A 25,217-nucleotide genomic window follows, 5' to 3' on the forward strand; every position below is an offset into this window, starting at 1 on the left:
TATTGGGTGCTGACAGACGTGCAGCTCCCTACTTCACAGATAGTGCCATGAGTTAGTGACCCCCTGCAACTCAACAGACATTCACAGTTGGATCAAGGGTGGTTGGAGGTGGGAGATTGGCTCCAAAGTAGAGCTCTATCTAGGAGGAGCTGTGTCTGCAGCCTCTCTTCCTTAGCCCTGTACCTCTACTCCCAGCTTCAGTGGTGTCTGCAGGATGGGAGGTGGGAGAAGGGCAGGGAGTGAACTCCATGATGTGTTTGCCCAGCCTGAACTGGAAGAGGAACAAGTGGCTTGGATCCCGCCAATCCACCTGCCCCCTGCCTCCAGTGCAGGCTGGGCAAACTCCAGCCTGGAACTCCTTCTCCCACTTCTCTCCCCTCCCATTCTGCAGACAGCCCTGGCGGTGGGGCTGGGCTGCATCAGCCCAGCTCTGATCAGACAGAATTTAATGAAGGTGCTCCACTTTGTAGCGCCTTCATCTGAGCGCCCATTAAATGAGGGTAAATTTGTTGCATGAACACTCACTTTTAAAGCACTCTGCAGCTGTTCACTTCTGTCAGGGCATGGCTGTAGAGTGCTTTCAAGGGGTCAATCACATGACAAATGTCACTTCTGTCAGCACCCATTATATACTGGCATTCATATCTGAAATTTCATTTTAAACATTATACTTGCAGTTGTTATATAGAGCAACAGTGTTCAAAAGAACTAAGGAATAGCTGCTTTATCTGACAAACAAAGCAAGAATTAGAAATGTAACAGTTACTATGAGACTCAGAACTCTGAACTTCCTGAGTTTTTAGAAGTGAAATCCTCAATTATTATAGTACATGGATAGGTTATTTAATCTAATGATAGTTACAACTGCACACACTTTAAGAATATGATACTGTCAGGATTTGTATGAGTTTGATCCTATTTTCTGCTGCCATGATTTGTATGAGTAATACTCAACAACACATGCTAAATGTAAATGAACATTTCTTTGGATTTGCCTAACAGAAAAGAAAATCACAAAAAAACCAGCAATCTTGCCTATCTTGTTTAAGTACCATAAAGCATTAGTAGGACAAAATGATGATGAAGAAGTGTGTGCTGGCAGGCAGATTTGATAAATGTGCTTCACCAAGGTGAAGAAGAGCAATCCTACTAAACAACTGGCCTGGATGGGGTTTTCACTACTGAAGATGAAACTGTTCTTCTTGCAGGAGTAAAACAGAGCAGTCCATTACAGAACAAACTGTATGAGATGATATCTCTTTTCCCCAAAGGAGGCATCAAAATGTTCAGTTAATCAAATGATCTACTGCCTCAACATGTGTGTGCTTCATGGTAAGAATAAAATAAGAACTGTGATTGAATACACAGATACATAGACACACCAACGTGAATGTTCAATTAGAAGAAAATGACTGTAGAAGAAGAAATTTACTATGGAAGATGTTTAATTCAATGCTCCCATAAATACACTGAACAATACATTGACATGAACACACTGCTCAGGAGCATTTTGAATTTAAAAATCAATTTTTGGCTACAAAGAGAATCAGCTTCCTGCTCTCAACTGAGTCTTTAGGGGGCATTTACTCACATGACTGAATCATAACACAATGTCTGTAAAGTCCTGTTTACAGTTTCTCCATAACAATGTTGTAGTAACTGGAATATTGCTCATCAGGGCTGAAAGCTACTGGAAGAGTTATGCAGGAAAAGTTGAACTGTGCTTGCTCACAATGTGTCAACTTCTCTAACCAATCTGTCACTGTACACACACACACACACACACACACACACACACAAAATGTGTGGTAGCAGGCTCGTTAAAGTTATGAGCTTTCAATTTAACAAGCTCCTGAAACACACAATCAAAAGCTTCATAGGGTCAATGGAAGGACTTTGACCATCAATGGATTTTGAATAAGATCACAGAAAGTAATGAAGGTTCTAATACAGACAATTCTACCTACATTGTAATAATTGTCCTTTTAGCTTAGCATTTGAAAAAAAGAACAAGAAAAAAATGTAATACACAGTAATAATGGCAATTATAATCATGTTTAACCTGGTGGTAGCCAACATACATTACTTTGTGTGTGCTTAACAGAGATTTTTATAAGGAATATTTTTCTTGCAAGAGGTTCTGCTGTACAGCGATCTAGGTAACAGCAAGTTTCTCAGAATAAATAAGCAAGAAAGAAATATAAAAGCAGGAGAAATCATAATTTAGAGTTAAAATAAAAACACCATGTAATTGATAGTTAATGCAAACCAAACCAATATTAAAGAAGTATCAGTTGTGGCTCCAACATTAAGTTTGAGCTGAATTTTTTTTTAAAACGGGTCATAAGAAATTTAGCATGTGGCTGTCAGATAGTTTTGTTCTGAACAAAATTCAGATACATCAACCTTTTCATATAGTTTATATTCACTATAATTTTATATGTAGGTTATTTTTAAAGCTCTTTTAAGGATTAATTTCCATGAAGACCCTGGGAGTGTGTGGCCATGACAGTGTTGGGTCAGGCTGGAGCAGAGCCCCCATTCTGCAGCCCTGCGGTGTCGCAGCCCTGAGTTCCCAGGGTCTCCTTGGAGACTGGCTGGAAGCCACATGGGCAGGGTCTGCTGGGAAATGGAGTCCAGCCACTGGACAGATCCACCATTTTGATCAGCAGCTGAAGGTACCTGGGTGTTAACCTTATTGGAAACAACAAGGGAAAAGAGGACAAGCTGACCAGTTTTCAAAATGGTAAGTTTTCACGTGTTTCTCTGAAGGGTTTTTTATGCACCAGCCTCTGGTGACAGAAGAACTCATAGTTCTGAGAAAAATAGTGGCATAATAATCCTTAACTCTAAACATTTATTTTCATGATCTACCCAATAAGGAGGGCAATAGGGAAACAGAACCTTCCCCGCACTTGTTTTTTGTTGCAATTAAGGATTTGTAGCAGAGCCCTAAAGTGACAATGTGTCTTTGTTATTCCCAGAGAAATCTGCCCCTGAATTCTGCTCTTAGTGTTTGATGACCCAAAATAACAGTAGAAACACTGCAAGTTCACCTGAGTGAGGCTGGTGGATCCCAACTGCAAAATTTCCCCAAGAGTTGTGTGCGTGTGCATGCATAAGTATGCTTATAAGTACAGGAGTATATACGAGGTACAGCAGAGATAGAATGCTATGGCTCAGACTCAGGACAAAATTTCTCAAACTCAATTATGAGGTTAAATTTACCCAATTTTCTAGTTTCCATCGCTGACTGAAGTTCTATTAGCACCTGTCTGTAGTCTCTCTAAATTTTTGATAGTTTTAAGTTTGCATTAAATAGTTCTTTATTTACTAGCCACAATTCTATGACATCATAGCTCATAAAAGCTAGAAGGTACTAATGAAGAAACCTCATATTAAAAACTGTGACTGAACCTTAAAGGGCAGTAGAAGTGCTATTTATGTCAACTATTCTTACTTGATAAAGAATAGAAATGTTGGAAAAGAAATTATACTACTATAAATTCTAAAAAGCAGAAAGCAAGTTGTTTTTTAAGGTTAATATTTTCTTTCAGGCACATTTGAGAAAAAACTATTGTGTGCGCCAATGAGGCTTCTTCCAAAGCAATCACCCCAAGGGCTGATAGGGTCTCTCAGAAAAGTTACGGTGAATTAACTTAAGGTGTGAAGAAAATGCGTGTGTATTAAACTTCCATTACCCCACATCTCTACATAGAAGCACCTATTAAACGGTAATGTGTTTTTAGATCACATAGTTCAATCTTCGTAGGCTGTGGACAGGAGTTACATTTGTAGTAGTATATACACTCTTGCAGCACTACCAAAAGTTGTTCAAGCTGTCTGTAGTGTTACAATGATGGTGAAACTGCCACAAAATAGTATGTCTTTCAAAGGGAAACATCTCAGTAACACTACATTTTATAGCACTATATGTAATATTTCTTCAGTTACTAGGACCCCCAGTATCCCATCATTATCCTCTTTCTTTCCTTCCCCATTGAAAGAGAAGAATGAAATCAGATTAGTGGGCAAGTATTTTGATAAGAAAGTCTTGACCCTGAAGAAAACCCAGGAAGACAGAGAAACAATAGTGGGTGTGGAAGGTTCATTTGCCATGGTAAAAAAGGAGATAGTTAAAAAAACTAAGTCTGAGAGAATGAGCATTGAGGATGAACCAAAAACAGGACTTCTTAGAGAGGTCAACATGTTAGAAGAAGGTGCAGGCTGCAGGATGGTGTGGAATGACAGAAGATGAACACCCAAGCACAAACCCAAGATGGGAGGCATCAGCACTGGGTCAGTAAATGCAATCTTAAGGAAGACTTATACATGAAAAAGTATCAGTAAGATGGGTACCTAGAATGCTGATCAGAAGAAAGCACGACTTGCCATTTCTACAGAACTTTTGGGGTAGTTTTAAGCAAACCTAGAAAACTTAATGCACATGATTGTGACTAAGGATGAGACATGGGTTCAAGATTTTGGTTCTGAGACTAAAGAGCGAACATGTATGAGAATTAAATGCAGCTCTACCTCCCACAAAATTCAAGGAAGTATCAATTGGTAGTGTCATAGTCATTTTTTTTTTAGAGTAATGAGGTGATTGAGTCTCAGCAGGCAAGACTGTTGATACGGAGTACTATCCTAGTGTTTGTGAATAGCCATCAAAAACAAGACATGCAGAAAGTTGAGTCTAGGACAATGCATTAACTCACACATGCCAAGTTGCAGAGACCACAGCACTGACTTTGAACTGATTCCTATTCCAGCCCATTTGCCAAGTTTGGCTCCCTCAGAATTATATCTGGTCCCCAAGCTGAAGAAAAACTTCCATTGGAAGGGTTTCAAATATAATGAAGTTATCACAACAGCTGAGGAGTTTCTGGATAATAATTTCTATAAGACAGGCAAAGCCAAGATCCAGTACAGAAACAGTAAGTACACTGATGTTGAGGGACTACTAAAACAAACAGTTCATTCTATTCTTGTCAGACCAGACACTTTCAGAACACCCCTCATATACCTTTAGGGAAACATTTTGAAAAAATAAGTGCAATAGGAGAAAAACAGAAACCCAAGCTTATTTACCCAAGGGCAATTAACAAGAGCAGACATCTCTAAAAATATGGATACGCTATAAGAAATTCTTATATGTACTCAAAAAAGAAACATCTGTGTAAATATCTTCATCTGGATAGACAGATGAGCAGGCTACCTTAAACATTAAAAGGATCACTGACTAAAGTAGGGAGAGACCGGAGACACCTCGGGGGAAGGAAGTATTACAGCTGCTTGGAGTACAAAGGCTGTCTTGTTAAACAGACTTGTCCAGAGAAATGGACAGAAGAGAGAAAGAGAGAGAAGCTCAGGAGACAAAACATTCTTCATAAAATGTAATGATATGATCTACACTTACCTAGCTTGTATAGAAACTACGGCTAGATTGTGATTCAGGCCAATTCTTTTTATATAAACTAGATTTTTTTCTCTCCACTAGATTTTTTGCCCTCTCTATTCTAAATAATTCTATTGTATTGAGTTAGTACATTTGAGTTTTGTTTTTGGAAAAAATCATTGCATGCAGTGTACCTTTGTGTGAATGACAACATTCTCACAAAATAACACCTAGTTACTATTTGACTGTCCACAAGAAATGGCAATCACATGCGACTGTTTAATATTTACATTACAGTTGTTGCACTGATAGCAAGAGGTAGTTTAAGACAGAAAATACTCCCTTTTATAAGTATATTTGGTTTCTGATCTATTCCTTTAAGTAAGCTGAAATGAACACTGTAATGATTTCTACAAAAATCACGTTTTATAGGCACATTTAAAGTGGCACGCACGTAGAAGAACGTGACAAGCTTCCTAATAGGAGCAATGGCTTGTTATACCTGTCTTCCCAGCACTTCCTATGTGCTAGTTTAGGCAGCTCCCCACTCAGAATATGAGTTTTATTGATCCATCTTAGGCACCTAATTTGTCTCATGACAAGTATATGTAGTCCAACTGCCTACCTGTGGGGTGTGGATACCATTTCTAGTCAGCTAAGCCCTTAAAAATTAGAGTAGTACTCAATGTCACGATGACCAAGACCTTGTGTGGATCAGGCCCGAAATGTCCCTAAGGGGTTCCTTCAACGGAGGTGTGGTTTACCTCTACCCTTTTTATACACTGCAACTGCAACTAGAGGACACAAATCAAACCCCACTTTAGCCTTTCTCCACGATCAGACTCCTAAGTTAACAATTTTTGAAATGTTTGAAAGAAAGTCTGGGGGAAAATAATGTTTGCTTGGAAAATTGACAAGGATTCAGAATTATATTTCACTCAAACTGACCACTGGCTTCTGATTTGATATTATCTCTTCTAGCTTCACTGATCTTTGTTTCTTCAGACAGCCTGTGTAAATCCATTTTTAATTGCTGATCTGTATGAGAGTCTGTAAAATAAAAACAAACAAGGAACAAGACAGTGCAGTCCATTCCAAGAGACAGTAATGTGAATTCCAAAAGATAATTCCATGAAGGCATAAAAGGTTTTTGTGTATTAATATGGAGATCCCACTGAAACACCTCTGAGTTTGATCAGAACCTCTTGCCTGCTATACAAGAGTACAAATGAAACAGGGTTCTAGAATTCCAGAACTTCCAGAGTTACAATATACAATGTGCATGTTTTATGACAACACATGCTAATCTGTCAGCTCCTTTTAATCTATCTAGACAGTGTCAATCATGTATTCATGGAAGGTAGTATTCTGAGACTGTTATGAGAGAAAAACAAAGTTCTCTTTTTGCTGATATATAACATACTCTGTGAATCCTGAATTCATGAAGTAATAATTGGACTGTAAAAGCATGGTTTCTATAGTTTGAGGTAAGCTGTTTACAACTGATCAAAGATATCTCCATCAAGCTAGATACAAACAAGAAAACAAATAAGATAAATATCTTATTCAGGCCTCACCAAAAAGCCCCCAAAACCTTCTCTCTTCTACAAGCGAGCTAATCTATGGTTAGATTTAAAACACTTTTAGCATATGGCATGTTTAGTAAGAGACCTTTGTGTAACTCAGTGAAGCAAATGCTAGTCTTACCTGTATTTTTCTGCATACTGCAAAGTGGTTTTAAATAAGTCTCTGGATTCCTGGAAGAATGCTTATTCTTCACACTTTTGCCAGAAGCATCCCATCTATTTATTGCATTCCCAGTGAAAAAAAGAAGAATATGAATGTCATCAGGGGTAAAAATAGCAATAGATTTTGCTAGCACAAGCCAATTTCTGAAGATGTATAATAGCACAAAATGATGACCCAACTATGAAATAGGTTAGTTATTAACTATAAAGTTATGGAAAAGTGGAGGATGATTCAGCAAGCAAGCCATTTTTTAAAGGGCATAATGGATATTTCTAAATATATTATGTATTTCCAAATAATTAGTGAAGAGTTACTTGTAAACTAACAGAAGAGACTAAATTAAATCTATTTAGTCTCCCTCTCCTTCCTTGTCAATCCTACAGCAAAGACAACACATTTTCCATTCTAATCAGTCTCCTTTCATTTCCTTCTACTTGATACTAGTCTTTCAGGAATTGTACAGTGTTTTTAAGATAATTAATCCAAAGGCAACCTGAACTTAAGTCTGGTTCATGAACAAGAAAAATAAGCTTAGTAGGTTACTTCATTACTTCTTTTTTTAATTTGTAGTGATGCCAACAGCTTGTCCAGTAGATAACAATTTATGAATCTATTAATGTAAGTGTTAAGAGCTGGAAGGGACCTCACAGATCATCAGATCCAGTCACTCCACTCTAGGCAGGAAGACACCTAGGGTCAAATGACCCCAACGAGGTGACTGTCCAGTCTCCTCTTGAAAACCTCCAGGGTAGGTGACTGCACCACCTCTGGAGGGAGTTTATTCCTCAGTCCGGACACCCTGACTGTGAAGGAGTTTTTCCTGGTATTAAGCCTGAAGCAGCTTTCCAGTTTATATCCATTAATCATGGTCTTCCCCAGGGATGCCCTAGTGAACAGTTGTTCACTGAGCTCCTGATGCACTTCTCTGATATAGCAGTAAGCCGCTATCAAATCCCCTCTCAACCAATGTTCCCTCTAAGGAGTAGTGGTCCGTGAGCACGCCACTTTGGTCCCACCTCCTCCTTTTGGTGCGGCGTGGTCCGACAGTAAGTGTCCCAAAGTAAGTGTCCAGGTGGGAGCGGACAGGGTTTGGCCACCAGACGAAGGTCCTCACTCCTCATGCAGGGCAGACAGCAGCTCCTCCCTGAGGTGAGGCAGGTGTGGGGACAGTGACAGGGACAGGGGCTGGCGCAGTCTCCTCTGGCTCTGGGAAACTGCTCCGCTCCTCTGCATCACCTCAGGGAGTGAGGAGGCACATGGCATCAGGGCTGGGGAGTGAAGCAGTTCCCCAGACCCTGTGGAGCAGTTCCCCGCGCCAGCCCCCATCCCTGCCTTGCCTCGCCTCAGGGAGGAGCCGCTGCCTGCCCTCCATGAGGAGTGAGGAGCTTACCTTCGGTAAGTGTCCCACACTGGCCCCAGTGCCTCTGCCACACTCCGCACCCAGCTCCTCTCCAGGCGGGTGCGTGGCCTTATAAAGTTTGCGCATGGCAAGATTTTTACTTGTGCGCAGCCGTGCACACACCCAGCTTAGAGGGAACACTACTCTCAACCTTCTCTTCTTTAGGTTAAATTTGCCCACGTCCCTCAGCCTTTCCTCGTATGGCTTGCCTTGCAAGTCCCTGATCATATGGGTGGTTCTTTTCTGGACCCTCTCAAGTTTTTCCACATCCTTGTTGAAGTGCAGCACCCAGAACTGGATGCAGTACTCCAACTGTGGTCTCACCAGTGCTGAATACAGTGGGAGTATCACTTCTTTAGTTTTACATGAAATGCATCAGTTGATACAGATGTTGGAAAGCACCGGTCGAAGCACAGACACCTGAGGGACACCACTTGCCACTTCATGCCAGGACAACACAGATCCATTAATGAGAACTCTCTGGGTCCTACCCTGTAGTCAGTCTCCTACCCACTGAACTGTCAAGCAGTTGAGCCCACAATCTTTCAATTTTCCCACCAGGATATTGTGGGATACTAGATCAAAAGCCTTTTGGTATATAATGTCTACCTTGTCTCCCATGTGCAGGTGGTGAGAGACCTGGTTGTAGAAGGAGATGAGATTCATAAGACAAGACCTACCCACGACAAAGCCATGCTGGCTGTCATTTCAGAATCTTACCTTCTGCAAACATATCATACATAGATTCTTTAATGAACTTTTCCAGGATTTTCCCTGGGATAGAGGTTATGCTGATTGGCCTATAGTTGCCCGGGTCCTTCTTCTTTCTCTTCTTGAAGATGGGTACATTACACTCCCCTGATCCTGTTTTGTTTATTATTAATACTTTATATTGTGGCAACCCAGGATACAATTTTTCTGGCCAGCTCTTGCTCCCACTAGGCAATAGGATTGGGCAACCATATAAGCTACAGCCGGCTGATCTCCCTGGCCTGTGCCCATGCTGCTATCACTCTCCTCTGGTGCTACTGGTTTTCCTCTGTGAACCAAACTAGTCCAGTCATTTCCCATCCCAGCATTATTTTTTGGTATATACCACCCCTTCACCCACTCCCTAGATCTTCCTAGCTCCCAGCAAAAAGTATGGTAGTTAAATGATGACATGGGACAGATGCCATTCAGGATTCATTCCAGCAAATTTCCAGCCCAGCATTTCTTCCCAATGACCTCCAACAGTGCTTCCATATTTATCCTTAATTATTTATATTTTATTATATACATCCTTATTATTATAATTATGGATAATTATAAGAACTGGCCATACCTAAAATATTAATATCTAAAGAGCTACAATAACTACAATTAAATAAAACTTACTTTTCAATGGATGATTTAGCTGCACATAATGAGATTTGTTTTGTTGGGCTATACATTTTGCTGGCAGATTCTGCTCCATATCCCATGCTGCCTTGGATTAAAAAAAAAAAAAATTATAAAAATAGTTAATGTTTCCATTAACCTGCAACATAACCATGTTCATTGATATTTTGCAGCTTATCTTAATTCAGTACTTTCTAGATCCTACACCATGAGATAAAAGGTTGGGCCCTGAACTATAGTTTTACTCTAAGGTTCTCCCTTTCATTTAAATATAATCTCATACAGAGGCTGCATACAAACATTTATTTCTACCAGAAGAAATTTGTTCTAGTAAAAGAATAGCGAGGGAGCTGGACTGTACAGGTTCACAGGCAAGCTCTCAGCCAGGGGGGGCTAAAGCGCTGCTCCCTGGGCCACCTCCACCATTAGAGAACCCTATTAATTGACAGCCTGACCTCTCCCTTGCCTGGGAAGGGGGCAAGCTGTCAAGCAGCAGCTGGCAGCTGCTGAAAAGCAGCAGCTGCCACAAACAACTCTAGGAGGGTTCTAGCCCCAGGAGAATGCCTACCTGTCATGCCAGTTTGCCAACTGGTAGGAGGGAAGCATTCTCCCATGGTGGGAACCCTCCTAGTTCTCCCCCTCAGGAGTATAGCCCCTGCTCCTTGCACTCCCCAAGACTGACCCAGAGGAGTGCAGGGAGGCAGGAGGGGAGCACTCTGCTGCCAAGGCAAGGCTCTGGGACCTTTGCCAGAGAAGTGCAGGATGAGGCAGGTGGATTTTGCCATGATGACAAGGCTCCCAAGCTTTGCCACTACAACACTTCCACTACCTTGCCCCACTCTGCTCCAGGTCAGCTAGGTGGCAAGAGGAAACTGGCAGGGCTGGGAGCTGGGCTTAGGGAAAGCCTCCATATGCACACCAGGCTCCCTGCCTCTGCCACTCAGTTGAACGGCGGGCAGGCAATTGGAAGCTGGAGGGCCTGGGAACTAGGCTTGGGAAAGCCTCTCAAGCCTGGCTTTTCTTCTTGGGTTTTTTTGGCCCCTCCAGCCTGTAAATTGCTGCTCCAAAAACTCCGCTGAGTGGCAGAGAGCTGGGCTTGCAAGCCTGGCTGTGGTCATGCCAGAACTTCAATCACCAGTTGAACTGCTCAGCTGACAATGGAGGGGGCAGAATGGGGACAAGGGCAAGCAGGCAGAGGGTAACACTCCCTGACTGGGAGCAAGGTAAAAGGAGCAGTATGGCAAAGCCCCTGCCTGATTCTCACACTGGGAACTCTGGTGTGAGAAGCAGGCAGAGAGCAGCTGGGACAGCTCCTCCCTTCCTACAGACAGGAGAGGGAGCAGCTGCCCCCCCCCGCCCCGTGCTTTCTCCAGACTGAAGTGACCCTGGTCTCAGGAAGACATGGGAGCCTTTCCCGCAGCTTCATTGTTCCTGGTCCTCAAGAGGAGTTAAGCTGGGAGAAATTATGCAGATGTTCAGTCTCCTGGGAGAAACTCTCCAGTGAACAATTTAGCCCTGGATGTTCCTGGGCTATTGTTTTCCCAGAACAGCTATTTTGCCTTTGAGAGAAAAAGCTTGAATGTGTGTACTCATTTGTTTTTTTATCAGGAGAATGATGATTTTCTGATGAAAAATGTCTTGCATTCAAAAACGTGTCTAACTTTATTGCAACTATGCAGGTGGTCCAATAAAAGATATCACCCAAAAAATCCTTGCCTCTCACAAGTATTGATTACTAATTCTCTGCAGTTTCAACTTCCTTAATGCTCTTAGACATTCACTATACTCTTTTAATGGTTCTCTGAGAATTACACTGACAGCTGATTTCAGCAACAGAATACACTGCTCAAACAGAAAGTTTAGGCAACTTCCTGCATCAAATCACAATAAATGTAAGATTAGAACACAGCAAAAATCATTTTCAACATTAGTTTTTTCATATTGAATCTTCAAAACTCCAAATAACTTATTATGTAAGACCTCAAAGGTAGATCAATACCATCAATACCCTCCACAAATAACCAAAACCATTATCAGCATGATCAAGTCACCCGTATGACTGTTTGTAGTTCCCCAGCTAGATGGCCTCCAAGTTAATTATCTTCATTTTTTTCAGGAAACAGGATCTTGAGTAAACATCATATGACAAAAATGACAGGAGATTCACAGAGAAAAATATTTTCTCCAGTTACATTTGAGGAAATATTTACCTACTGTTCTATAAGGTTACCTTTAAAAAGTAAGACAAGAAGTTTTTAATCTAGTTATGATAGCTCAAATAGGCAATACAGCCACTCGCATATGGAATATGACAAAAATTGACATATTGAATTTAATATGTATTCCTTAACAATAAGGAGATATATAATATTTAAAGACAAAAATAAACTAAATGTGGTATCCTAATACACTTATATCTTTAATTTAGTTTCAAGAAAAATTCAATATGCATTTCCTACACAAACAACAAGTACATACATGCTAGTAAGCCTTGTATATAGCTATACAACTTAGGGCAAAATACTATAAATATGCTTTAGACAATGTTTTTTCCTAAAATATCTAAGATCAACATTTGCTGAATTGCACACTTGCAAATGTACCCGGTTAGTACTATTTAACAACTCAGGCAACTGACAGATGTTAAACAAAAGGCACAATGGGATCTAATATGCAACAGGATGGGATCCCACACGTGCAAAGCAGGAGGTGTGATTGTGGGTTCGAGCATCAGATCCCATCACATCATATTGCTGGTGCAGGGGGAGCACAGGAACATGATCCCGGTCCCAGGGTTGTACTATGTGCTCCCACGGCTTCCAATCAGTTGATGGAGCTCCCAGACCTGACAGCCCATGGTGAGACCATGCAGTTGAGAGCTCCGATTACTGATGATGCTCCCAGCCACAGGGGCAAATGGTATCCCCCCACAGTTGGGAGCTCTGATCACTGATGGGGGTCCCAGACATGGGAGTAGATGGTGCGACCTCACAACTAACAGCTCCAATCACCTGATGGGGATCCCAGCCACAAGGGTGCATGGTGCCAACCCTGCCCCCTCCCACCATGACTGGGAGCCATATCAGAAATCAGCTCTCTCAGCCATGGGGGTGGGCACCTTGCATTCCTGAGGCTGGAAGCTCCACATTTGATCAGGGCTCCCAGTTGGGGGAGTTCACTGTGCTATCCCAGCTGGGAGCTCTGATTGCTGGCCAGTGCTCACAGCCTCTTGAGAGTGTGCTTCAGAGGCTGGGAACACTGGCCACATGTTCAGTGAAAGGAATCGTAGGAACCAGCCACAAAGCTTTACACATATTTTGAGTAACAATTTTGTTGCTCATTCATGGTTTTGTGGCTTATTCATGCCATTAATTGAATGAATGTATGGCCAGGTCACTACATAAGACACAATTAACCAGTTAATCACATCTTAAGTGTAACATGTGTCAGAAGCTTAAGTTTTTGAAAGCTTACAAAGGTCCTTTCCCTAACAGGCTGGCCATTTAAGTGGCTTTTTGAGACTTTGTGACTTAGAACATTTAAGATTACATTGCTTTCAAATATCAACAATTTTTTAAACATTATGTCTTTAGATAAATGTGCATTCTATAATTTTTAATCATGTGCTTGATATACCTTATCTGTATTGTTTAGTCATTTATATCTATTTATATCTTTTCTATACGTTGTTATTGAACATGCTATTAACATTTAAATGTTCTTATGTTGTGTATTTAATTTTGGTGGAACTGGCTCTTTGAATCTTGCTTGGTTTTCAGAACTCATCTGGAGGTTCATCAAGTTCGTCCAATAAAAGATATAACCTCCCCTCCCACCACCAAGCCTTGCCTCTCACCAAAAAAAATAAAGAAACTGCATCCAGATTATAGGACAAATGGTCCCTTATGCTTCAAATTAGTGGTGTTCAACCTAAGGTCTGTGGGCTGGGTCCAGCCTCCAAAGTGACTGGATCTGGCCCATGGCATGGAGGGAGGGGGGAAATTAGCAGCTAGCAGCTTAGTCTGGCACATTTCCTTCCCTGCCTTACATTATGCCACTGATCCCTTCCACAGCCCAGAGGCAAATTGTCTTTCTTCCCCACTCCGGTCCATCTGACATTGGCAGCTACCTCCCTTCCCCACTCCTCTACTGGAGGGGAGTGGTGGCCCATGGTGCAGCTGTGTTGCAAACACTGTCTGCTGCTTTAAATGCTTGAGTTCCACTGTTTAACATCTTTTCCTATCATTTGCTAGTACAGGAAACAAGCATAAACTGGCTTGGGAAAATACACAGATAAACCATGTGATAATGTGAGGAGTTACTAAGTTCTTTAACCAAATAAGGGTCTTAAAAATGGAAGCAACAGTTACAAAATAATCATATTAAAATAAGCATTACATTTTAATGTGAAGATTCAATACTCTTCCTTAGTGGACTCCAAGATGAACATGAGTCGGCAGTGTGATGAAGCCATCAGAAAAGCCAATGGCACTTTATCGTGCATCAGCAGATGCATGACGAATAGATCCAAGGAGGCAATACTTCCCCTCTATAGGGCGCTGGTCAGACCTCAGTTGGAGTACTGCATGCAATTCTGGGTGCCGCACTTCAAGAGGGATGCGGATAACCTGGAGAGGGTCCAGAGAAGGGCCACTCGTATGGTTAAGGGCCTGCAGACCAAGCCCTACGAGGAGAGACTAGAGAAACTGGACCTTTTCAGCCTCCGCAAGAGAAGGTTGAGAGGCGACCTTGTGGCTGCTTATAAGTTCATCACGGGGGCACAGAAGGGAATTGGTGAGTTTTTATTCACCAAGGTGCCCCCGGGGGTTACAAGAAATAATGGCCACAAGCTAGCAGAGAGCAGATTTAGATTGGACATTAGGAAGAACTTCTTCACAGTTAGAATGGCCAAGGTCTGGAACGGGCTCCCAAGGGAGGTGGTGCTCTCCCCTACCCTGGGGGTCTTCAAAAGGAGGTTAGATAGGCATCTAGCTGGGGTCATCTAGACCCAGCATTCTTTCCTGCCTATGCAGGGGGTCGGACTCGATCTACTGAGGTCCCTTCCGACCCTAACATCTATGAATCTATGAACATAATTCAGTATCTGAAACCAAGAGAATACAAGTTCTAATGATAGTTTTACTGGTATTTAATATTCTTAAATTCTGGTATCTGGGTAAAAAGAGTAAGAGTATATGATAAAAGTGTATAAAACAAGACCTGAGGTATTTCAGAGGAGATGGTGATAGACAAGTAGTTCGTAGAGAATAAGGATTTGTAAGATGGATGCTGCCAACTGGGAAACATGCTTGGAAGAAGAAATAATAGTAAGAGAAGTATCAAATCATCAAGAGAAAGTCTACTTGGCATGAATTTTAAAACAATTTTTTAAAAAGCAACTTCAAAATTGTCCCTGCCAGATTCTGCATGTATAAATTTTGCTTGTGCAAGTTTTATTGGTTTCTTTTTAGTTGTCATTATTTTACAATATCCATATAAATGATGTACATGTGAAATCTGTAATTCTCAAAAATCTATTTGACCTTTACCTTTAAATGTGCATATGCAAGTTAAATGCATTTGTGCACGCACATGAAACTGAATGCAAATATATTCAGAAACATAAAAGTTCCCTGGTAACACTTGGCCCAACTGAAGTCAGTGGAGCTATCTCAAATTTAAGTTGGTAGACATAAAATAATCTTGTCCTTCAAGTTGGATACAACAGACAAAAAGAAAAAAATTCAGCCATCTTGGATAATTGCTGGGGAACCAAAATTTTCAAACTCAAACAAGTACAATGACATTTTTTTATGGCTTTTCTTTCAAATATAGAATAATTGGAATTTTATTTATTACGCATATGTAGAGGTAAATTTAGAAATCTAGAAAGGGGTCTTACATTGAGACACCTGACTTTGAAGTGCCTGTGCAGATGAAAAGATTCTGTTGTGCTGATCTTGATCTACTGAGATTAATGGGAACTTTTCCATGGATTTCAGTGCAAGCAGGTTAAAAGTCATGGTAACACATTTATTTTGAAAAGTTCTTCTCAGTTTTAGCTTAGCCACATAAAAATATACAGGACCAGGCCTGTAGACATATGTTCTGTTATTTTTTATCAACTAATATTTCTACCTTTAGTTTATACATGTATCTTATTTTCACATGAAACAGTATGAACAGAAGGTTTTGTCGATTTTTTAAAGATTATTATATGTTGATATATTTTACAGTACAAACAATGAAAAGTCAAATACAGAATTAAAATGCCTTAAAAACCCAATATGTTATCTTCCACAATATTACCACATTTATTTTTTTATTTTAAATACCCTTATTTAAATAACAATGGTGCCAACTGAACCAAAGGTTAAAGTGTTAATTCATGCATTTCCATCCTTTCAAAATTAATTGGGTGACAAATGATTGCATTACCTAACTCTAATTGCTTAAAAAGGCATGTAATAGATCAGCTGCAAAACCAAAGACATCTTCTTACCCTGGTGCTGTTTGAATTGGTTCAATAACCACTTCTTCTGAAAAACAAATGAAAAACAGCTGTTTGGAAGTTTTGGTTCACTTGATATAAATTCTGATTATTAATTCTAAGTTTGTCTTTAACTGGAACATATATTATAAAAGATATAAAAATTATAACTAAAATTTATACTCATCAGCAACTCAAATGCTTATTGATTTGTACTTGCTACTATTAGAAATCAGCTTATAATTTTATTATTAAAATTGTGAGTCATTATTAATAAATCATCATACCTTTTGGACCAAACACATGTAATCTGCCATTTTTTCTCTTCTTTTGTTCCTAAGATAAAAGCAGTAGAAACATTAATAAAAAGGAAAAGCACTAATTATTCATGTCCCCATCCTGCATTAGGGAGAATTCCTGCAGTGATGCAAATTCCCAGTAACTTCAATAGAAACCCACAGAAGGATACAGTACTGAAGTTTGAAATTTCTTTATCACAGATATCACAGAAAGTGTAAAATAACGGAAATTAAAACGTGCTTTGATAAACTAGGTAAATAAAGAACAAAACAAATTACTGGTGCATAACAGAGGAATAGATATAAATTCTATTGATTCTTACCTTCATGCCATCTGTCCTTTCTATACAATTGGCCCTAGTAGAAAATAAAGACATTTGTGTAATAAATATACTCACTGAATATTTGACTTTCACTCTTTATTAAAATGGACATAAGGCTGCAAACAATAAATATTATTTTTTAAAATCTAGAACATACCATATTTTCATACAAACTGCAATTCCTAAAAATAATAATCTAGATTCTAGATTGCTGTAAGGGAGCTATTTTATAAAAGAGGCAGCTGACATTTTCATGATTATTTCAACTATCCTTGGCTCTCTACTGTGATCCACTTTTCATTAGTTGAACTCAGCCCTATATCAGGATTTTTAAAACTACATAGCACTGGTACAGCATCACAACATCAGTGATATAGACCATTGGGCCAGAGGCAGCCCATGAAGACAGCACAAACAGTCCAACACCAGTATGCCAGTGCAGGTGAATGCTTCTACTACTCATCCTCTCTTTTCCCCTGACAGTTAATTCAGCAACAGGGAAAAGGAGGTTGAGTGGCATTCACCTGTACTGACATACTGGCAAGCTCAGACCTTTCATGCAGCTCTGAAGCCCAAGAGCTGAGAACAGCTGCTGTTCAACTCCCCTACCCTGCTGTCCTTCCCTGAATTCAGCAGTAAGGAAAAGAGGGCACGAGTACAGTAGCAATACTCAGCTCCTAGGTCTAGAGTTGCGTGAAAGCTCTGAGTTCACTGGCATATGAGCATGGGCTGGAACCACAGCTTTTGTGTAGCTGCAGAATCCAGGAGCTGAGTATCACTGCTGCCTGTCTCCTCTCTTCCCTACCACTGAATTCAGTGAGGGGAAGGAGGGAGGGGAGAGGGGAAGAAGAATTGCATCCATGGTCAGCTTCTGGGCTCTAAAGCCCAGTGAAAAGTTTGGCACCTGGAAGGGGAAAGGCAGTGGAGAGCCACCCTTGGTAGCCATGTGCACTCATACCCATAGGGCTCTTGTGCAACACAGGGTGGCTATAGCACCTGAAAAAAATGTTATTTCAAAGAAACCCCCAGTGCTGTGGAGCAGGGCACAGTCCCACTCCCACTATGTTCCCAAAGGACATTACTCTCCTTCAGGAAACACTGGTAGAGCACTGAGAAGTGTAAGGATCCGAGGTACAGTGCTGCCAGCTGGGCAATCTCCATCAGTCATCTGAAAGAATTCTTCAATTCTTCAATTATCTTGCATAATATTACAGTTGGTCTTACTATGTTTTGTAATGATTCTAAAGTTTAATTATTTTTATAAAATTTAAAATTATCCTACAGAATACTGAACTTTTTATTTTGCATTAATAAGCCTAAATTATTTAAAATGTATGTTTTCCTTTCTCATGTTACTTAAAACATATAACATTAGGATTTGCCAAAGTATAACTATAATGTTTTTCTATAAGCCATTGGCCCATTTCTGATTTTAAGGTCTGATCCACTTGTAAAAAAGGTGGAGCACCACTAATGTATCAGTAAATTACCATAGTAGAATCACCAGGTCTTCTCACATTCAACACACACTTTTCCACAAAAAAGCAGGTGCTCAAAATTGGGAGAAATACAGTAAGAACAGTTTCTGCCAGTTATGGGCACAAGTGAAATAAAATCTGCATGCGACTCACAGGGAAAAAAACAATGAGCAGGCTCTGCCCCCTAGCTGTTGCTATTCAGTTACTTACTACAAGAAAATATATTTTTCTTCATTCTGCCTTTCAAAAATGAGGTGTATATTATATTCCAGGATGTACAGTATGAGAGAAATCATGGTATTAAAAAACAGATATACATGTCTAATGTATTCTGGCCTTTTCAGCATTAAAATAAAATCTCTCTTACCTTGATTCTGTAAAGCTTTGTAAAATAAATCCATCTAAAAACAAAGATATGCATTATACTTAGGCTGGGCTACCACACAGAAGTGTGCATTTTTCTATTTAAAAGTAGTTCACCAGCATACTACTAATGCTGGGTTGTCAAAGTTTCAATATATTGAATAACAGGGATAGTGCTTGAAAATGATTAGTGGCCATCTAAGAAAATGTTCTATAAGTTTAGAAAGGACAGAAAAAGACTATAGATATTAAAACATTAAACTATTAACTGATGCTAATATGCTTTATTATGACAAGAGACATTGAAAAAGATTTCCCCTTGTTTTACATTTGGGGCTTGGCTGGATCAGAAGCAGGATCAGAAATTAACTAGACCGATGCTAGGTATCTAGGTTTGTTAGTCAATTGTCAGTACTGATCTGTACCACTTTCCAGACAGGGAAGAGTTCAGTTATGCAGTTTCTAGAGTAAACCTTACTTCAATTCTATGTTTATATACATATACTATTAGCTTTTAAACTGTGCAAGGGAGATCCCACAAAAGACATGCTACAAATATAAGGAATTTTTTTTTAAAGGAAAAAATGAGCAAGGGCTCAGGTTTTAGAAAATAAAAAAGCTAGATGATAAAATTTTATTTATGATTTCATAAAAAAACACAACTGCTAAAGAAGCTACTAAAAATATCAGCAGCTTGGAAGTTACAAATTCTTCATGCTAAAAAAAAAAAAACAACAACAACCTAAGAACAAACCAACCCTACACTGATGAATACTTCATAAGAAAATACCTTCTGGTCCAATCACTTCCAACATTCCAGAAACCTAAAAGATATAAGGGAAAACAATCTATATTAATACAAATCAATTTTTAAAACTGTACATTTAAAAGTACAGGCTTGTTTTATAGTGTGCGTGGACATGCACATACACACACACACTTTGTGTAATAAATATAAATTGTTAAACTATCACATACACCTGACATACAACCTATTATTTGGTTATCCAAGATACACTATAAAAAGAACCAGTTAGTTTGCTTAACACATCATATTTTTATACAGGAAAGGTTAGCTTTCCATATGCTACCTCTGTTGATTACACACCAGAGATAAGTATCTGCAACTTTTCTTTTGACACACAAATAAGAATATTTATTAAAATTACCAGCATTAAATATACATAGATATTCCTGTGAAGTACAGCGGAGAACTCCAACAAATGGTAAAGGGCTATTTTCTAATTGCAGGCTGAGCAGTAACAAAAGGACACAACCTGTAAAATTGTAGTAATATGAAAAATCAGTTCCTCAACTAGTAATGCCTGCACTTCTCTTGTAACAGGAGTCCAATGACTTCCTCTCCTTCTGGGGTGGTGTTTGTGCTCCCCCAACAACAGGAAACCCCAAAGGAAAGGAGGTCACTGCCACTACCTGTTGAGGAAATGTAAGACATTCAAGCTGCCCTACTGTCACACCAAACTCAATCAGCTGCTTCAATGGCCACAAAATATACTCACACCAGTATAATGTAGCATCTTGGCTGTCTAACTCACAGCCCTAGAGGGGTTAATTTGCAGCCTGTAGGCTGTAGTCTGGTTGCTGCTCCCTGAATCACTTTAGCTGGTGCTGGTGTCTCTGGGCCTCCCCTCCCTCCTTCATCTTCTGGTTTCCTACCCCTGCCCCTGGTAGTGGGACAGCATTGCCTGCAGGGCCCAGGGAGCCCATGGCTTTGGGATGCTGGGGCCCCACAGCATTGTTCAGCAGGGTAGGGGGCACTTGCATGGTCAGTGTGGCAGAGGGCCCATGCAGCATGCAGCCAGTCACTCTGAACTTGGACAGCTCTGATGTAAGGGATGGGCACATTTTTGTACGTGTAGCTAGAACCGTAACCATATTTGTGAGCCTTTTCACCTGTCATTCAAAGTTTCTCCTGTGACTAGGGTGGCTACTGATGTACCCCCAGAATACAGGACAGCCCCTTGTTGAGGGGCACCCCCTCAGCCAATCAGCAGTGAGGTGTTGGACCCCTTGGTCAATCAGTAGCAAGGAGTGATGCCATCACAAAAAGGCACGTCTCTCCCTCCCTCTCTGGCTGGGAACCCTGCTCCCCCTGGTTGTGCACTGCCCTAGCTCTAGGCATAGCCAATAGAATTGTGAGGAGAAGTCATTGACATGTATTTCCACCAATTAACTGAAAAACAGAACTTTTTGTAGTCCAGTCCTCATTGGGGAATGGACAGGGCACAAACAGTTTAAAAACAGGATCAATGAGCACGGTACTTGGGACAAGTATTTCTGGCAGGGCAGAAGAGTCAGACAAGTGATCTTCCGAGGTCCCTTCCAGCCCTCATGTCTATGAAATCTATAAGTGCATTAAAGAACAGACAAACACACGGGAGGCCTAAATCTCCACTACTACACTAGTTTTACATTACAGTGATCATGAATAACTCAGTGGAATCATACCATTGCAAAAAATAGTGTAAGAATGGAGAATTATGCTCTCAGAAATAAGATCATTGTAGGAAAAAATTCTGTCTTCAGAAAACTTTACTCCTGACATTTTTATGTACTCCCTTCTCCATGGAGTATTTGGCTCTTAATACATCTGATAAATAACTCATTGGCTTGTATTGAATGTTTGTCTAAATAAAAAGTGCATGAATTTAGTGTGGAGGGGCCACAAAGTTCTACATCTTTATTTGTACATATAGCAGCAGCATCTACAAAAGCTTCTGTACACTGCCCTTCTATGTCTCGAATGCCAAGTCATGTATGAATCAAATAGACCATTTCTACAGGTTATGGCAGGGGTTGGCAATCTACAACCTGCTTTCCCCTGTGGTGGCATAGGGAGTGTGTTCGCATCCAGCACTTGTCCTCCAGTTGTTGGGATGAGGGCCACATGTGGCCCTCCCAGCATCACCACAGCCACAGCAGTTCCTTATGTACCTGCTGCGAAAAGCTGTGGTGGCGCTGGGTCCTAGCTTCTGCCTACCACACATTGACAGCCTTTGACCTGAACTGGATCAGTCTGCATCCTGAAAAAGTTGCCAACTCCTGGGTTAGAGGATGGTTTGATCTTTGGGTCCATTTGGTTACCAGCTGCTTGCTGAGACTGTTACTAATTGTGGTTATAGACTTACCATCAAGCTTATCTCATACCACCATCAAATTGTAACAGGTTCAACCACCATTAAGCTTGGGTTCATTTTGATTGGCATCATTGAGATGAACTTCTCTGAATCTGAATTAGTCACTTGAGCCATCAAAAAAGGGTTTTAAGTATGCGTACTCTGCGACTTACCAAATGCTATCGCCTACCATGTAAGCATGTGTTTAGATTCATAATAACTGGTTAGGATTTTTTTTGCTATAGAAATTAAGCAGCTTTAAATAGACCACCACTTTTCAAACATTATTTTACCCATTTCTGTTTTGTTGTATTTTAAAACAAAAGGATCACTGTGAAGCCTGGAGAGCTGCTTGTCAAATTGTATTCTTTTAAACTGAGTTAGCTTTCATGTTATATAAGCATATAAAAAAGCTTCTGGGACTAGCAAACCCAAGTGTTTTATTCACAGCTTTAACTCTAAAAAGTTTTTTTCCACTAATAAAAACAAAAATAGCTTCTTTAGCTGTTGTATGCCAAGTTTCAGCCTCAGGTGACATTTTGCAGATAACTTATCAAACTTCACTTTTTGGGAATTTATAATGCAAGCGCTGAGACAATCTCAACTTTTAAAGATGGTACAATATCTTATACTAGACATTAAATAGATTAAAAAACAGTCATAATAAAGAGTAGAAAGTAGTCTCGTGAGGTCAAGTGACTTCTGCCAGAAAAAATAGTTATGAACTAGAGGCATGGATCTGTAACTTCGCAGGATGTGCTTTCTGATCCCAACTACTAAATACACATCTTAAACATGAAAGGTATTTGCAGCCAATGTCCTTGACTGAATTCTTGAAAATCTTCTCAAAATCAGAAACTAATCACTGAAACTAGAACTAATTTGACATAAAGAAGGTTCTCCTAGTATTTTAGAAGACTGCAGGAGTAAGCCAACAAATAGTTCCAATATCTGCCCTGAAGGTACGCAAACATTTGTCTATTTATAAAATATATAGTTTAGACTAGTGGGGGCCAGCCTTTTTTGGCAGGAATGCCAGAGATTAAGCTCTGTGCCCTTTCTGAATGTCATTTTCATCCACTCCCCCTGCTCAATCTGCTGCTCTGCTTTCTGCTTCCACCTCTCTGCCCTTGTTCTGCCTCCCCCATCCCTGATCTACCATGTGCCGCACAAAGAGGATGCCTGTGGCATGTGTATGGCAGGTAGGCCACCCTGGATTACATCATGGGCAACCTACAGCCAAAGTACTGGATCTGGAGTGTGAGGATCTTGTGACCAGCTCACAAAGGTTTGAGCTGCCACAGAGAAATCAGGCAGCACACAGCTGCACCCACACCATCCATCTACTCCACAGCTCTCACTGCTGCCCTCTTGAGCCTGTGCTTAGCCTTGCTGCAAAGGGGATGGGGATTGCAGTCAAGGTAAATGCAAGCAGCTTGGGTGCTCCAGATTTTCAGCCTGTGATAACCAAAGGTGGCTGACCCCTGACTTACATGATGCAAATACGACTAAAACTAGATTTGTATGGATGGAGGGGCCTTTAAAGACCTGAAAACAAGAATTAACAGGACCAATTTAATATGTGGACAGGTTCTATCCACCAGTATCCCACAGCCCCCTGCTCTCCCTCCCCCTCTGATTCCAGTGTGCTGTCTCCTGCCTGCTGGACAGGGACAGGCAGGACTGGGAAGAGAATGACTCTGCCGCAGATGTGGCTACTGCTGCCTGCCCAGTCCCATCCTTCACCGAGCTGTCACTGCGGGTGTGTCTGTGCAGTTTAGAGATGCCCCCAACATCTGCCCCTTCTGCGAGCAGAGGGAAGCCCTGGTGCATGCCAGGCTGCAGCCCCTTCGCCACCTCCTGCTCAGGTTCTGGCGGCACTACTCCCTGCATCTTTTCATTTACCAAGCTAGCAATTTTCTCACCAGGAAGGAGGCTCTGGCTGGGAGGATCCCTGGGGACTGTGGGTCTGCTTTTCCTGTCCCTTGCCTGTTCACGTCTCCAGGGAGTTTCACTGGGCAGCGTCCACTGGCTCCTTGGACTCATTTGAAGGCCAGTGGCCAATGTCCAGCGTGCTCTGCTCGGTGTCCCCCTTAGCGTGCTCATTTTGAACCTAGGACCCTCACTCCCACCCGTTTTGTTTTGGAGTTGTCCCAAGTAATCAGGGAAATGCCCTCCTGGCCCCCATCACCAAGGGGGGTTACAGCTCTACTTGTGGGGCTTTAGCCCACATAGCAATACGACATATCCAAAAGCCCTGCCTGGTCCCACAAACCTTTAGGCTAAAAACAGACAGTATTGAGAGACATTTGTTTGTCTAGGACTAGCCCCACAGTGGGGCTTAAATGGCAATTAAATGGAGTAAGTCCGGATTGTTCCAAGACAAAGTGTTCATTTGCAGGGACTTAATAGGGGTCATTGAGCTTGGCTGTCTGTGCGGTCCGGATGCCATACACCCCGGTGCGACGGAACTGCTTGTGTCTCAGTTGTAGCCCCAGAGGTGCCCCTTGGGGGGGCGGGGGCAGGGCAGGGCAGGCAGCTCAGGCCGGGTGTGGTGCAGCTGCCGCGGGCGCGGGTTGGGGGCAGAAACTCAGCTCGGCCCCGCTGCTGCCCCAAGGGGGGGCCTCCACCCCTCCTGGCTGCCTTGGGGGCGGGGGTGTCCTGACCGCGGGCAAAGACCCGCCAGCAGCCCGCCCCTCCGAGCGGCGGCGCGGGGTGCAAAGCCCATGGGCGCAAGGGCGGGTCCGACCCCGCCGGGAGCCGCCGCCCGCTGCAGCGCCCCGAGGAGCCCCGCGCTCACCTGGGGGGCGGCGGCGGCGGCGGCGCTGGGAGGGCCCCGGCCCCACGCGGCGTCAAACCCGGGGGCCAAGCGGGCGCAGTCGGCAGCAGGCGGCGCCCGGCCCCGGATCGGGGGGAGCTGCGTCGGCCGCCGCCGGCTCATGTCCTGGCCCGAGGGCTGAGGTGGCCCCGGCGTGGCCATAGCAACGGGCAGCGCCTGGGCGGAGCCGCCGCTAAAGGGGCCCGGCCGGGAACGCGGCGGCCGCAGGAAGGGGCTGGGCCGGGCCGCAGGCGGCGGGCCCGGCCCCGGTGCTCCGCCTTTGCCCCCGCCCGCAGGGGCTCCCAGCCAGGGCCACGTCAGCACCGGGGTGCGCACAGGACTGCCCGGAGCAGCGCAGGAGAGGCCTCGTGCCCGGCGGGACA

At 42.0% G+C, this 25,217-nt stretch overlaps 1 protein-coding gene across 5 annotated transcripts in view; it reads right to left on the reverse strand.

Annotated features, from left to right (window-relative positions):
- Positions 1-25,217, reverse strand: part of ERICH2 (glutamate rich 2) — a 60,462-nt gene that overhangs the window by 17,720 nt on the left and 17,525 nt on the right. For 2 of the 5 annotated variants that reach the window (XM_059727295.1, XM_019480461.1), the window contains exons 2-9: positions 19,670-19,703; positions 18,884-18,917; positions 17,039-17,072; positions 16,704-16,752; positions 16,429-16,465; positions 9,924-10,010; positions 7,106-7,200; positions 6,347-6,448 (exon numbers count right to left, since the gene is read on the reverse strand). In XM_059727295.1, the coding sequence (XP_059583278.1) occupies positions 6,347-6,448; positions 7,106-7,200; positions 9,924-10,010; positions 16,429-16,465; positions 16,704-16,752; positions 17,039-17,072; positions 18,884-18,917; positions 19,670-19,694 (463 nt within the window). In that variant the 5' untranslated portion in view covers positions 19,695-19,703. Of the gene's footprint in view, positions 1-6,346; positions 6,449-7,105; positions 7,201-9,923; positions 10,011-16,428; positions 16,466-16,703; positions 16,753-17,038; positions 17,073-18,883; positions 18,918-19,669; positions 19,704-24,816; positions 25,056-25,217 lie in introns of those variants that run through there. The other 3 variants (XM_019480459.2, XM_014599333.2, XM_019480460.2) reach the window with 3 other exon arrangements.

Source organism: Alligator mississippiensis, chromosome 4 (assembly GCF_030867095.1).
Source record: "Alligator mississippiensis isolate rAllMis1 chromosome 4, rAllMis1, whole genome shotgun sequence".
Classification (NCBI taxonomy): domain Eukaryota; kingdom Metazoa; phylum Chordata; order Crocodylia; family Alligatoridae; genus Alligator; species Alligator mississippiensis.